The sequence below is a fragment of the Mixophyes fleayi genome, chromosome 4 (genome assembly GCF_038048845.1).
Source record: "Mixophyes fleayi isolate aMixFle1 chromosome 4, aMixFle1.hap1, whole genome shotgun sequence".
Lineage (NCBI taxonomy): Eukaryota > Metazoa > Chordata > Amphibia > Anura > Limnodynastidae > Mixophyes > Mixophyes fleayi.
Genome location: NC_134405.1, coordinates 119,616,639 through 119,631,530, shown reverse-complemented (window position 1 = coordinate 119,631,530; position 14,892 = coordinate 119,616,639). Strand labels below are relative to the sequence as shown.

Genomic DNA, 14,892 nt, shown 5'->3' with positions numbered 1-14,892 from the left:
AATCACTTGTAACTTTTATATTTGTAAATTCTAATCCTTTTTTTTTTTTTTTTTAAACGTCTGTTTTATTGATTTTCAAATAAAGTACAAAGTATACGAACATCAAAGTTCTGTCTAGCAGGCATATAATGAACAAGACAGTCAAAACATGTTCAAGCAGTAAAATACTTAAGATGGACTCAATTTTCCGAATAATTGGGGGATAGTTATATAGGTTACTGAGGGTGGCGGGGCTGTAGATGCCTAGATATTTAAGTTTATGTGCGACACATCTGTAACGCCACAATGTAAGCGACTGTTCGGGGAGGTGGTTGTTCAGTGATGGTCAGAATTTCAGATTTGTGGAATTTGTAAATTCTGTTCTTACCTGTGTTCATCAAATGTCTTTCTTGAGTGAAGTTTAGTTACAGTATCTATACAGGAATTTACTCTTTTCATAACAGGATTACAACTGGTGCTGGTATTATTGATTTCTTTGTGGGTTATTCGTTACATGATGCAGTATTTTTAGATCTGTCCTTTAGGAAGTCTGCACAAATCTTAAAACAAGAAAATGCTGCCTGGATGAAGAAGAGTAGCTTAGTCAGTAAAGGGACGGACACACGTTGAAACAACTTACTGTAAAAAGTGAGTTTCTTATTATCATTAGACTGCTCCCCTCTACTTTCTCAGGTAGAAGTATACAGAAAGTTAGGAAATGAAAGTCAAATGTAAATCAGTCTAATGAAAACGGCACAATATAGCAAAATTAAATATTACACTTTGCATTGAGCTTTGACACAATTGTATTGCCCAGAACATTTACAAAGTGTTGTTTTATTGTGTACACTACAGTGTAGTCTAGAAAGAACATCAGACCAAGACATACGGCCTTGAATCCTATGTAGAAGACATTTTGTTGTGTTCTCCCATTCTCCTATGCTATTTATTATGGCACAGGTAATACATTTTAGTCTGTGTATGTACCGGATGTCTGATGAATGTTAGTAGTATTTCATTTTAGCCAATAGTTTCTAATATGTAAGTTTTTATTTGATAAATATTTTTTAGGGAATGTAATTGAGTAAGATCTCTGGGGCAATATCCGGTAGGTAATGTCATTGGTAACCAATTGCAATCAGACCACCCCGTTCAGTCGGGACAACCTTTCTAATACCTATCTTTGTCCAAGAGAAGTCCTCCACTTTCAACAAGTGCCTTAAATAGGGAATCCATTGCCAGTTGCCAGTAGTGAGGCCAAGTAGTGTGTTATATAATACTAACCCCAGCATATTACTGTCCTTTTTTGTGTTAGGTGATTATATTGAACACTTTTTAAGAAACTAAAATGGCCAAAATCTCATCCCTACCTGGTGCTTGTGGGGCTTTGATAAAGCTGGAGGTATCTGTTCAAATAATTAAAATGGACTGTTGTCCTCCAATTGGTCCTGATTAGTAATTATTAGATTAACGGGCCCATTTATTAATGTAGTTTTATCATAAAATCCCCTGAAAACAGAACTGCAATATTGAGGATCAGAGTTATTTATAATTAATGGACTGCAGCAGATATCTCCGATATTTGCTGCGGTCCCATTCTCTTCATTTGCAAAAGTAGTCGCCGTAGGTTTCTATGAGGACTGCAGTTTTTCTTCATTTAACCAAAGATTTTTGGAACTTGTCTGCATTAACTAACTGCATCTGAAGATGGCGTCAGCCATTAAAGTCTATGGGGAGAACATTGCAGTAGTGGGATCTTCGCATCCTACAACGTAGCTTCCCTGCTCTCCCCTCAGGTCACTATCGCAATTATGTCTCTGCACATGCGCAATGCAATGTTGCCATAGTGACCGGAGAGAACGAGAGTTTTAAGGTAAGTGAAATAATTGCCGAGACAGCCACCTAACAGATGCGCTGTCCCGGGATAATTGTTTTTTTATTACAGGGGGCCGAAAAATCATATGACCGGCGCAACAGCAAAACCCTGTTAACTAATAAACATGCCCCAAAATTGGATCAGTTGTAATCAGTGTTGTAAAAATTGTGTCATCTGAACCTTTTCTTTAGGCTTGTTTGGTTTTAGGAATAATATAACCCAAGCTTTATTTTGCCTGATTCTATAATGTTATTATAGTATGTAAAAGTTTGGTACACCTGGTCAAATTAACTGTTTTCCTCTTTTATTTTTAGATATTGCTTAAAACATGCACACATCCTATGCAAGTGGCTTAGTGGTTAGCACTTCTGCCTTACAGCACTGGGGTCATGAGTTCAATTCCCGACCATGAGGTTATCTGTGAGGAGTTTGTATGTTTTCTCTGTGTTTGTGTGGGTTTCCTCCGGGTGCTCCTGTTTCCTCCCACACTCCAAAAACATACAAGTAGTTTAATTGGCTGCTAACAAAAATTGACCCTAGTCTCTCTCTCTATGTCTGTATGTGTGTATGTTAGGGAATTTAGACTGTAAGCTTCAATGAGGCAGGGACTGATGTGAATGAGTTCTCTGTACAGCGCTGCGGAATTAGTGGCGCTATAGAAATAAATGGTGATGATGATGATAAAAGTTTGGCACACCTGGTCAAATTGCATGTTTTAATGAATATCTAAAAATAAAAGAGGAAAACAGTTACACATCCTATGCAGGGTACAAACTTAAATATTAATTATTTCTGCACATTTTAATGCACAATTACTATTTATTTGCTTAATTTAACAGTTTGAAAAACATAAAATGGTGAATGTGACGTGTGCAGAAGTCTGGGCACCCTCTCAGTTGTTACAACTGATTACTTCCTGTGGCAGAAATTACAACTTTAAAATGTTTTTTTTTTTACTGTAGCCAGTCATACTCTTCTAGCTCAGACATGGTCTTGGGGCTTCTTGCACACACACTGCATGTTTGAGATCTTCCTAATATATATTCTTTCTTGTGCATTTTGCAGTAGTCTTTGCATCATTGTCTTGCTGGAATCTCTTTTCAGTTTCAATTTCTTCAATGACCCAGCACAGATTCTAGGATGTGTGGATATTTAGTTGAATCCATTTTTCCTTCCGTACAGATATTTCTTATGCCATAGGCTGTCACAAAAAGCATTATAGATCCAACCCAATGATCAGTGTGAGGATACCACCCTTAGCTGGGATGGCAGTTACCCTCTGTGGGATTCAACTCACTCGGGTAGACCAGAATATATCCAAAATAAGACTTTATTATAACACCACAAGACGTTCACAAGTTACAGGGTAAATGATAGCATGTATACTCCAGCAGCCTCTTGCAGTCAGCACTCCAAAGTAATAATCTCGGTCTCTTTCAAAGTCATATCCTCCCAGAATATTACCACTATCGATTAGCAAAACAGTTATGGTGTCTCCCAGCCTGGGTTACTGGCTCACACCGACCCTGTCCTGGTAGGGTTCCCTCCAGCGGCACCACGATGCCTGGCCCAGAGTCCTCTTCGATGATGTCTTGTACACCAGGATCCTCCAAGCTAGAATAGCTCCCTTGACATTCTGCTTTCCATATATTCTTCCCTGTATACACAGGAAGTAGGGTCAAATGTCTCAAACCTCCCCCTTCCAGTAGGGACACTTTAGCTGCTAGATATACTGTCCCTGTTACCTTGATTATACAATAGAATGGCTTAACTCAATTAGCTGTTTTGGCTGAATACACTAAAAGCTACACATGGGGTTACAATATTACAGCAGGGAATGACACTGCACGCTTACATGAAACAATAAGACTTTTGACACATTATATCAGCAGTGTTACACCATCTGAATCTGTGATACATTTTGATACAATAACATTTATATTGATACATATTTATACATTCCCCAATGCTATTGCACCCAATATATTACTGTGGAGGCACATTGCATATAATTTAGAAGTTCTAATCTCATTACCTCTCAGATTACTCGTTGACCTAGCCAATTAACATGGGCTTCCAGTTTGTTAACTCAGACATTGTTCTGATTGCAAACCAAATCTAAGCTGCCCCTCATAACAATGGACATTTGAGACAAATGGTAATTACATTAGCTAACACTAGCAAAATGACTGCTGCTGGTTATTTTCACACAGTATGGCAATATTCTTTATATTTATACTACATACAATATTGCAGGTAATAGCAAGGGCAAAATGTACCTAATAACATGAAATAATAATACACATAATAAACCGATGCTCAGGTGTATATACTTAGACTGGGCCAAGGATTAAAACGTACATTAAACGGGAAACAGGTGATGAATACAAAGTTCTCAGTCCAGTAACACCCAGTTTTCTCGCAATTGGCAAGGTGTTCTTCCTTCGACCACAGCACTTTTTTCCAAAATATTAATGGCTTACTGTTTTGCAGACATTGACTTTTGCAATTAGATTGTAGGAAAAACTTCTTTCTGACAACTCTTCCATGCAGATATTTTTTGTGTGAGCACTGCAATGTACTGTTTACCAATGCTCCCGTGCCAGCTAATCTTTTTTGCAAAACCTTTGCAACGAGATGTGGTTTCTGCTTTCCATATCTGTCCAATTTATGAGCAATTCTATCAGAGAATTATGTGGGTATTCCAGATCTTACATTGCCTTCAACAATTTTAATCAACTTTTATTTCTTAATGATTCTGATAGTGGAAATGTGATGCTGAAAGCATTTTCATATATTTTATAGCTTCCCCCAGCTTTGGACTAATTCTCTTTATTATCAGGTTCTCAGCCGGTTGCGTAGAAGAGCTGATTTTGAGTTTAGAATGCTCAGAGTATTTTTTCAATGCTAGAACAAGTCAAATATAAAATATGTAATAAGTATGTTTATTTTTTTCTTCAGTTTGGTAAATTGAGCAAATAAATAGTAATTGTGCCAAAATATGATGTGTACCCTGCAGAGCTTGTGCTAACTTATTTTCTCTTAGGGATTTGGTGAAACATGCAACTTGGTCACTGCTTCCCAAACGTTTGCCCACAACTGTATATACAACAGTTAGATGTGGGGAGATTTGTTGGTCAACAACCTTATACATTTCCACTTTGAAGCTGTCTAGTTTTGACTTTTTTTTGTGTTGTTTTGAATCTTTTTATTTTCAACAGCAACATGAAAGTTGAGTGTACAGAAAGGAAAAAAGGAGGCAATTGCTCTTTACATTGATAATTATACATGATTGTACATGACAATGGACAGAATCAAAAGCAGAAATAGAAAAGTCAGGGGCTGTCCAGGTATTTTAATTCTAAAGAATATGTGAGTCTCGACTAATAACTGATGCTCATGATGTTATAAAGATTCCGAGGTTGGATTCCAAGAAAGCCAAATGTTGTTGGGGTTTTTTTCTACCTAGGGAGAAGAAAAAGGGATGTGGAGGAGTTGTGTGCAAGTTAATTGTATTAAAGGGAAAATCATCTTATATACTTGCCTGTGTATTGTTTCCAACTTTGGAGAAAGTAGATGCCCTGTACTATCTGTGCTTTATGGTTAGTTCTCTATAATCAGTAGCACCTTGACAATAAACATAGTAGTGTTTAATACAGCAGCAAAATACTCCCCTTCTGGCAATTTTCCCATCATTGATTTTATAATTTCTCATAGTTAGTTTAAAAATTGCTTAGATTCTGGTTATATTTGAATGGTCTATTGTTCCCTCAAAATTGCACATGGGTTGTAACTGTATGATCCAGTATAATAATAACTGGAATGCTGAGGCAGCCTTTATTATACATATACATTTTTATATTCAAACTTCGATGGATGAATTAACGCTATAGTCACTTCCTTTTAATGTTCATTTTACAGGCCTTGTCTTACTATGTGTGTGGTGAAACACTAGGTGGCAGTAAAGAGCTACAAAACAACAGATAACTGCTGAAATGCATTTGATGTCACAAAATATAATTCTATTCTGAAGTTACTATAATCTTACTGTTTGTGCAGAGTGCAGTTGTATTCGGGATCCAGGTGCAAACTAGGCAGAAAATGTTATGTAAAGAAGAGGATAATTATAGAGGGGGTTGAAGAATACATAAGAGTCGATAGAACATAGCTAGAAACAGTGGTAACAGCAAAGCGCCAAATAGTGAAAATAATATGACTGTTCATCTAATATTTAGAGAGAACAGTGTCTAGCTGTAACACTGTACCATATAACTATAGATTTGACTCTTTTTTTATTAGTAGAGGAAGAGAGTAACATTAAACGTGTTTATGGTATGAGCAGCACCGGTGCTAGGGTCCTTGGCGCCCTAGGCACAGTGTGAAAATCGCCGCCCCCCCCCCGTGTGAAAATCACCGCCCCCCCCCCCCCCCATTTAAAAATCGCCGCTGCGCTTCCCTCCCCTCAGCTCCCCTCCTCTCCCCACCCCTCCCCATGTCTTTCTTTAACTTACCTGCATGAAGCTGCTCCTCTCTGCTCTGTCTTCTCCCCTCCACTCACAGACACTGTCGGGCCGTGATGATGACATCATCACGGCCTGTCACTGTCAGTGAGCGGAGGGGAGAAGACAGAGCAGAGAGGAGCAGCTTCATGCAGGTAAGATTCAATAGCCCCTTCCCTCCTCTCCTCCCCGTGGATTTCCGTGTTTTTTTAATTTCGAGGCGCCCTGCAGAGCCCGGCGCCCTAGGCAATTGCCTAACCTTGCCTAATTGGAGCGCCGGGCCTGGGTATGAGGAATCGCCTGGCCACGCTAGTCAATTGTGAACCAAATCTGTAATAACTGTTTACATTTTATTCACTAAATTGTATTCACTAATTATGCATTTTGTTTGGTGTCAAAGCTCTTAGACTAACAACATCTCATAAATGTTTTCTCACATTTTAACTGCAGTGTTGTATTATTTAAGTTGTCCCAAATGATGTCATGGGAAGGAATCTTGGTGATCTCTCATTATACTATTATTGTAAAGTCTTTCCAGAGCATAATATGTTTGCGGCATGTGTAGGCATGAAGGATTGTTGTTATTTGGGGTTTACCCATGCAACATTGATTGTATTTTTCATTCATTCTGTATTTATGACCAACCACTTTGTTAGAGAACATATAATGGGATGCAGTATTAATAATCCTCTTTTTGCAGTTCTATATTGTATGTCAATACTGTGCTTTGACTTATGTTATTGGAGTGATTATTTTTCTGTGACTTAAGGCAAAGAGTGGATTGCAGCTGTGGATATAAAAGCGTAAGAGCAGCTATATGTGATAAGTTGGGCGCACCTAGCAGTTGTCATTACATGCTGGTTGTAAAAGAAATGTGCTTTGTATAAATATGATTAAAAGTAATATTAGATTAGGAAAATTGCATTTGCTAACCGGATAATCTTCCCAGCTATCCAGGGTCTTTAAAAATCCAAAATACTCTATTGTTTATTTATCACGTTATGTTTTCAATAAAAAAAATATTCTATTTAATTTTATTCTTTTTTTCTAGGAAGAAGAAAGACGTACTGCATCTGTTCTGGCAAGAAAAGAAGAAGAGCGGAAGCGTGAAAGCCATAAGCAAGCCTTACTAAAGGTAATCACTGTCATAGAAGAATTTCAAGGCAAATTGAAGATTTCACTCATCAGGTTTCAACTATTCAGCCCACCCGTAAACCGTTATCAGGAAAAAACTTGTCTACGGTTGCACCATACGTCACTCAATCTTTGGCATTGTGCCCATTTTACGCAGTGTTAGTGTGGGGACAAATATGGAATCATTTGCTCCCAAATCGAAGGTTAACTGCACCATAATGTTCACGTGTACCTCACACAAGATTTCCCAGGTACTTTCTTTGTGCAGATCTGTGGTATATTGTTTCTGAACCCATTCTAGGGGTATATTTACTAAACTGTGGGTTTGAAAAAGTGGAGGTGTTGCCTATAGCAACAAATCAGATTCTAGCTGTCATTTTGTGGAATGTACTAAATAAAAGATAACTAGAATCTGATTGGTTGCTAAAGGCAACATCTCTACTTTTTTCAAACCCACAGTTTAGTAAATATACCCCCTAGTCTCCAAGGTGCAAGGTTTCATGCTGTATATGTTAAATAACATAGTGTTTGGACACCTATTATTTGTTCTTTGAACATACAGAATTGGATGTGTGTTCTTAGACTATAGAAATCAAGTATATATTTTTTTTATTATTCTCTTTTTATTGAAAAAAAATGATGTTTTAAAAAATTATGGATTATGTTTTATGAAAACATAATCCCTCATTCCAATCATGTACTCATGAATAGCTTCTACCCACAGTGATGATCAGGATCCCTGTATTACAACTAATTGAACCAGGCGTTAAGAAACGCAGGGTAGCGGTCCCTAGAGGAAAGTGAGATCCTCCATTGCATAATTACACCTATTAAGCTATTTTCTACTGTGGTGGGGGCACCGTTGTTTCACTGTTTAAATGTTGAATGAGACTTTTTTTTTTTTTTTTAATTGAAAATGATTAGCCATAACTCAGTCCCTTGGATATGTCTTCACCTATAATGACCTCTGCAATGCTGATCACTTCTTACCAGTATTTGGTGATAGCCAGATGCTCTCGCCTAATATTATGGAGGAACACCACATCGGAGTTGCATCTCCAGCAGGTGTTTGGAACAATTGAATCATCTTGCTTGTTCGCGTTTCTTACAAATTGTTCTCAATGAACTATAAATGTAGTTTTGCCTCTGAAACTCATGTCTTTTGTCAGCTGCATATTTACTAAACAGTTTTCATGAGGAACGCACCCTTGAGCTTGTGAGAGAGATGACATATTGGCACATTAGTGTCTGTACTGATGGTGGTTCTTTTGTTGATCTTGTGTGTGTTTTTATTTTAATGATTCTTACCTATTTACACTCCATTATGAGTGATGCCAGATAAGTGGTTTTGGTCTGATTTATTGAGTACCTACACAAACATATATGGGAGGTGATAAAAAGACTCCTACATAGAGACATAGAAGTTGACGGAAGATAAGAACTGCTTGGTCCATCTAGTCTGCCAATAATTTAACCTATGGGAACCTCAAACCTTATTTGATCCTTAGTTGTTTGTAAGGATATGCTTCTGTCTATCCTAAGCATGTTTGAACTGTATTAGCCTCTACCACCTCTGATGTGAGGCTATTCCACTTATCCACTACTCTTTAGGTGAAGTAACTTTTCCTCAAATTTCCTCTGAACCTACTTCCCTCCAGTGTCAGTGCATGTCCTCATGTTCTAGTACTTTTCTTACTTTGAAGAATGTTTCCCTTCTGAACCTTGTTAAAACCCTAGATATATTTGAAAGTTTCTAAAATGTCCCCCAGTACCCTTCTCTGCTCCAAACTATACATATTAAGATCTTTTAGTCTTGATCTTTTAGTCTTTCCGGGTAAGTTTTGTGCTGTAGGCCATGCACTATTTTACTTGCCCTTCTTTTTACAGTCGCTGATGTATTTATGTACTTCTGGAGAGATGGCTTTCAGAATTGAACACAGTATTCTAGATGAGGCTATACCAATGACCTATACAGTGGCATTATTTATTGTGCTTTGTTATATTGCTTACTGCCTTTACATCCCCTAAAATAGTGACTATATTTAGCCATTGAGTTTTTGAGACCCATGTGCATGGTTTTGCATTTTTTGACATTAAACTTTAGTTGCCAAACCCTTGACCATTCTTTTAGTCTACCTAGATCATCGTCTTGAGGGGCAAGACATAACTATAAAAGTTGCATAAGTAGCCTCAATTTTTCTGTCAGTTTTTATTGAAGCGTATTAAAAAGTTAACTTTCCATTTACTAGAAAATCATCTGAGCTAAAAACAATTGATACCGATGCATTTCTCAACTCCACATAATCCCCAAAGCACTCTGTCCAGTTATTTTATCTTTCATGTTCATATTTACAAGACTTCGCCCATGCTCGAAACTTCCAATGATAGAATTCCCCGCAACTTTCAAGTGTTTCCTAAAACATGGTTATAATTCAAGTCTGCTGCTTTACAGAGGACTGAAAAACACAACATGAATGTAACAGAAGATTTTAAATAAGCAATAAAATAAATAGGAGAAAATGTGGGAACAGTGTGCAACAGTCACGTAGTTCCATTGACTGCTCTTCTTGACCAACTGACCAGCCCGTGTCGACGGACTCTTCCTGGTCCTCCCTTAGTGCTGTGGGATATAGAAACTGTCGTCGCAGTGCAATACATCAACCAGTAATGCCATAAAAAATCCTTGCTTTTATCTGATGGTCTGTCACAGTACTTCTTGAGGGGCTTATAGTAAAGTCAACTGTTGGGTGGCATGTGGCAACACCTGTAAGTAGCAAACAGTAGAGGTCCTATGAGGTTTATTCAAAGTTATGTTTTTCATGTAGTACACTATGTATGTGTGTAAACAGCAACAAAAAAGTAAGTTTGCCTGGTTTACCCCTCCCTTGGGAATGTGTATAATATATTGGTGAGCTAAATCACATGTCATGTGTCCGCTTCAATTCCAGCGTCATGCTCACTCTTGGCCAGCGTCCTCTTGCACTCCAGCTCTCCTGTGGCATTGTAAGAGGAAGCCTCCCTGGAGTGGACATGATTCTTGTAGCCATTCCTTTTTAGTATTGGATCATTCAGGTAAAGAGCAAAGGTATGTATTACTGAGTTGGATCTTTGATCCAAAGCTGACAATGTTAAAATAAGATGGATTTCATAGTACAGAATGAGATGCATTCTATATTTTAAATGCGGACCTGAAGTGGGAGCCAGGCACAAAATCACATGGTACTGTTACATACAAATGTTGTGGTTCTCACATATTGTGGTGACTGAATAAGTAATCTGTTGGTTAGATTTGATCAAGTCACTTCTGATCTTCTCATTGGTGAGCTTATGAACATTTCCACCAAGGGTGGTTTTAGATGTGTTAATGAATATGGTTTAGATGTGGTAATCCCATGGTGAAATTACATAAACAAGAACTCCATCCAAAATTAAAATTGTGGTGTAACATTCCTTTCCCTCAACTAACAGTATTGTAGGGTTTGGTCTCTGAGACCTCTACTAGTTGTGAAGTAATCACCATATCGGCACTTGCTCAATAACTAGTTATCCTGTCTTAGGTAGATAAGTCAGTGCTCTCTGCACAAGAAATGTTGGAGGGCTTGAATCTCCTGCCTCTTGTCAGGCGTCGTCCCCACACACACAGTAGGTGCCAGGGATGGCTGCCTTCTCTGCTCCCACTTGCGCCTCCCGTTGCCTAGTAACTGGATGCTCCTTACGATTTTCGGTTTGTGGGCGCTTGCGTAGAATGTCCGTTGCCAGGCAATGGACAAAGGGACAATGGACAAACCTGCTGCAGCTTCTGATTACACTGCCACCAATGAGGAATCACCTTATTCTATTTAAAGCAGGCTCTGGCACCATTAGGGTGCCAGAGTATCTAGGTCACCCTATGCTCCAGCACTCCTGTTTGCTTCCCAGCATTCTGCCTGTCTTACTAGATTTCATTCGACTCCCTTTGATTACATACATCTCCTGGTTTTGACCCCTCGCTTCCTGACTCCGCTCCTGCCTGCTCCTTCGGTACCTTTTATTGCCCGCACGGTTTGACCTTGGACTGCACAACGTTGATTCACCTACTACTTTGCTGCTAGCTGTCTGGGAGGGCTGCGACCTGTATGTCTCTTGCAGCGAACTCCAAGAAAGCCAAGAAAAGAGGTACAGGCCAAATAGGGGAACTAAGTGTTTGATGATTTCTTGCAAACAATTTTTACTTTTGTTTCTGAAGCTAGTTATTGCTCATTTATGTTCAGAACGCCGAGTTAGCTGGTGGAGACCCATACGTTGCACTTAAATACTAATCACTGACAAAAAGACTGCTATCTCTGAGACTTATCCCATTTATATATATATATATATATATATATATATATATATATAGCTACCGTTCCAGAAATAACTGAGGCATGAAAATGTACTTTTATTTTGCCAAAGATTAAGTTTCTTCTTCCAATAAGATAATGAAACAATAATGCCCTATAGAATATTGAAGCTACAATTCATTGTCATAGTATGTTCAAGCGATTCAAGTAATTACTTCAGTGGGTCTCGCTGGCGGTGAGGTCTTAAGGAACCGTGAATAGCACATTGTGTGGACTTCACATTTCAACGTCTGAATCTTCTAGTCTTTCAAATTAAACATTTAATTTACTACTGAGTACATTTAATTTATTTAATTGCTGTTTCAATCCACTGAGATCTGCTCAACCATGGCCAGTTGGCAGAGCTTAGCCTCCCCTACTGTACAGTGTTTCTCATTGGAAGTATGTTCCAAACTTCTGTCACTCTCCAGCTAGACACCAGCAAGAAGCAGCATTTTAATACCATGTTAATACGGCATATAAATAACTCTGCAACACCTTTTACGCATAGCATACATTTCATTTTATTTCTTTATTGTCCCTTATTATTTTGCTTAGGTGGGCTTGGCTATAATATATAAGAAAAAGTAATGAAAGTTGTATAAAATAAAAAAGGGAGTTTATTACATTTTTTGTTTTATGAATTCTTCATGGCTTCTGTCTGCTGAAATAATATTAGAGCTTATTATTCAGTGTCTACATGTAAGTTCCTGCAAAAGTTATTCCATAAATGAATGTAAAGCACTTATATTTATCGACTGATCCTCTGTACACTGAAACCTTCTTTCAGTGCATGTAGCACTTTACAAGTCACGGTAACTCCTTCATTGTAACTTGCACATCAACATTTATTACATTACGGCCACAGGGGCCAGTGACCTATTACACAGCTCTGCAAAGGCATCAGTGTTGTGAGGATCAGCCAAGACTTAAATCTGAGTGTGTTTAATGATTATGGTTTAATGAAGGTGGTTTTGTTTATTTTGAAACTGAATAAAACTTTAATAACCTATTATTCTCCACAAGTTAACCCCTGCATGATACTCATGCATTCTAGTCAAATCAAGCTACTTAAGGTGTTGAAAAGGTTCTTGTCATGCATTTGGGCCTAGCCCAGGCCTCCTCAGGGGAAGAGCATTACTTCCCGACGTAAGCGCCCTTTTTTAATGTGGTTTTGTCCACATGTCACCACCTCATCCTTCATTTTCATTGCCACATCTATCCAGATGTCTATCCAGACACAGGGATCTCTCTCAGCGGTCCTGAGTATCACACTCCTCTAACTCTGTCACCCCCGGCAACCACCAACCACTCCCAACTGTCACTGCTCCTTCAAGAAATATATATATATTTTTTTTAAATCTTTATAAACACTTTTAACAATTAACAAATTAAAAACATCTTAGTATACCAAATTTCAGCCCTTTTTGAATTTTTTTTTCCACACACACTAAGAATTTAGTAGGTCAGTGTATAACTCCACCCAGCAGGTGGCACTGCAGCTTGGTTTTATTTTTTCCACACACACACAGACAGACTAACACACGCCACTAGACATTTATATTATAGATATCAAAACAAAAACACAAATGTATTTATATTAAATGATGGCCACTATAAAGCAGGGTGGTTTACCATGGCTTTTTAGAATATAAGCAGAGGTGATTGAGAATGTACTAGATGTTATATACTGTAATTTTGTTAGATACTATAATCAACACTTTGCTTTCACTAATATTTTTCCTGTTTCAAACTCATTTATACTTATTTGTATATGAAATAAGATGAGTAAGCATGGGAAGCAACAAATAGTGTAGTTTCTATTGTAAAATATTTTATTCTCAAACAGCAAGAACATATGGAGAATCTCTACAATAAATATATTGACTTCCGATGAAAGTTGGAATTTTGTGTACAGCAACTTTTTTGCTTACAAGGTGAGTGTAAGTTGTAGAGGAGCAGTAAGCATCCCTGACAAGATATCCTAGTTGTTTTATATGTCTAGGTACTTAACCTGCCCTAAGCATGGGAATATTAGTATTAGGTGCATTAGTAGTTACAGGTTCCAGCCAACTCAATTCTCCACCATTTGTCTCACAAACATTATTTGTAATACCCAAGTTACTATCATATCTGCTGCTGTCACGGTCACTAGGAGTCTCCACCCAGAATCTACTAATAGTTGGCTTTGCTCACCAGAGGCGCACAGTCTAACAGAGCGTCTGGTCTTCTCCAGGAACTCCCGCAAGGAAGTTTGGGTTTTAGCGGCTTCCACAGTGCAGGTCGCGGCCCTCTGGAGAGTATGGTAAATTTGCGGATTACAGCTATACACGATGGGGTCAGGTGTTAACCTGAACCGGGTAGTAGGAGGAACACTGAAGAAATAGGAAAGTCGCTGGAGAGTTGGGACCGTACTATAGACAGTGGATAATGAACACAATGATGTGAAGGCTACTGAGAAAGTCAGTTCCAAGGTAGGAAGTATATAGATGAACTGCGGCTGATGGATATATCACGGATGAGAAGATGGGTAATCGGATGACGGATGCAGAGGTAAGTAATACTGAAGGTATCCGGTGGCTGGTAAGTATCGTTACAGACGTGGAGACAAGGTCCAGATAGGGGTACAATAGCAGGCAATGGAAGAATGTACTGCGGTAGACAGGTATTACCACTAATGTGGAGATGAGACTTGTACAGGCTGCAGGTATGAAACAAGATACCGTGGAGAGGTCTGCGGCTGATAGGTATTACCACTAACGTAGAGTAGAGACTTGTCCAGACTGCAGGTGCGATACAAGGTAGCATGGAGATGTCTGCGGCTGACAGGTATTACCACTAATACCTGAGACTTGTCCAGACTGGAGGTATGATACAAGGTAGCATGGAGATGTCTGCGGCTGACAGGTATTACCACTAATACCTGAGACTTGTCCAGACTGGAGGTATGATACAAGGTAGCGTGGAGAGGTCTGCGGCTGACAGGTATTACCACTAATACCTGAGACTTGTCCAGACTGGAGGTATGATACAAGGTAGCGTGGCG

General features: G+C 38.6%; 1 protein-coding gene across 1 annotated transcript in view; it reads left to right on the top strand.

Moving 5' to 3' along the window:
- LRRC49 (leucine rich repeat containing 49) overlaps positions 1-14,892 on the top strand; it is a 95,095-nt gene that overhangs the window by 35,040 nt on the left and 45,163 nt on the right. Inside the window, exon 11 of the mRNA XM_075208084.1 lies at positions 7,406-7,489. Coding sequence (XP_075064185.1) covers positions 7,406-7,489 — 84 coding nt within the window. The remainder of the gene's footprint in view (positions 1-7,405; positions 7,490-14,892) is intronic.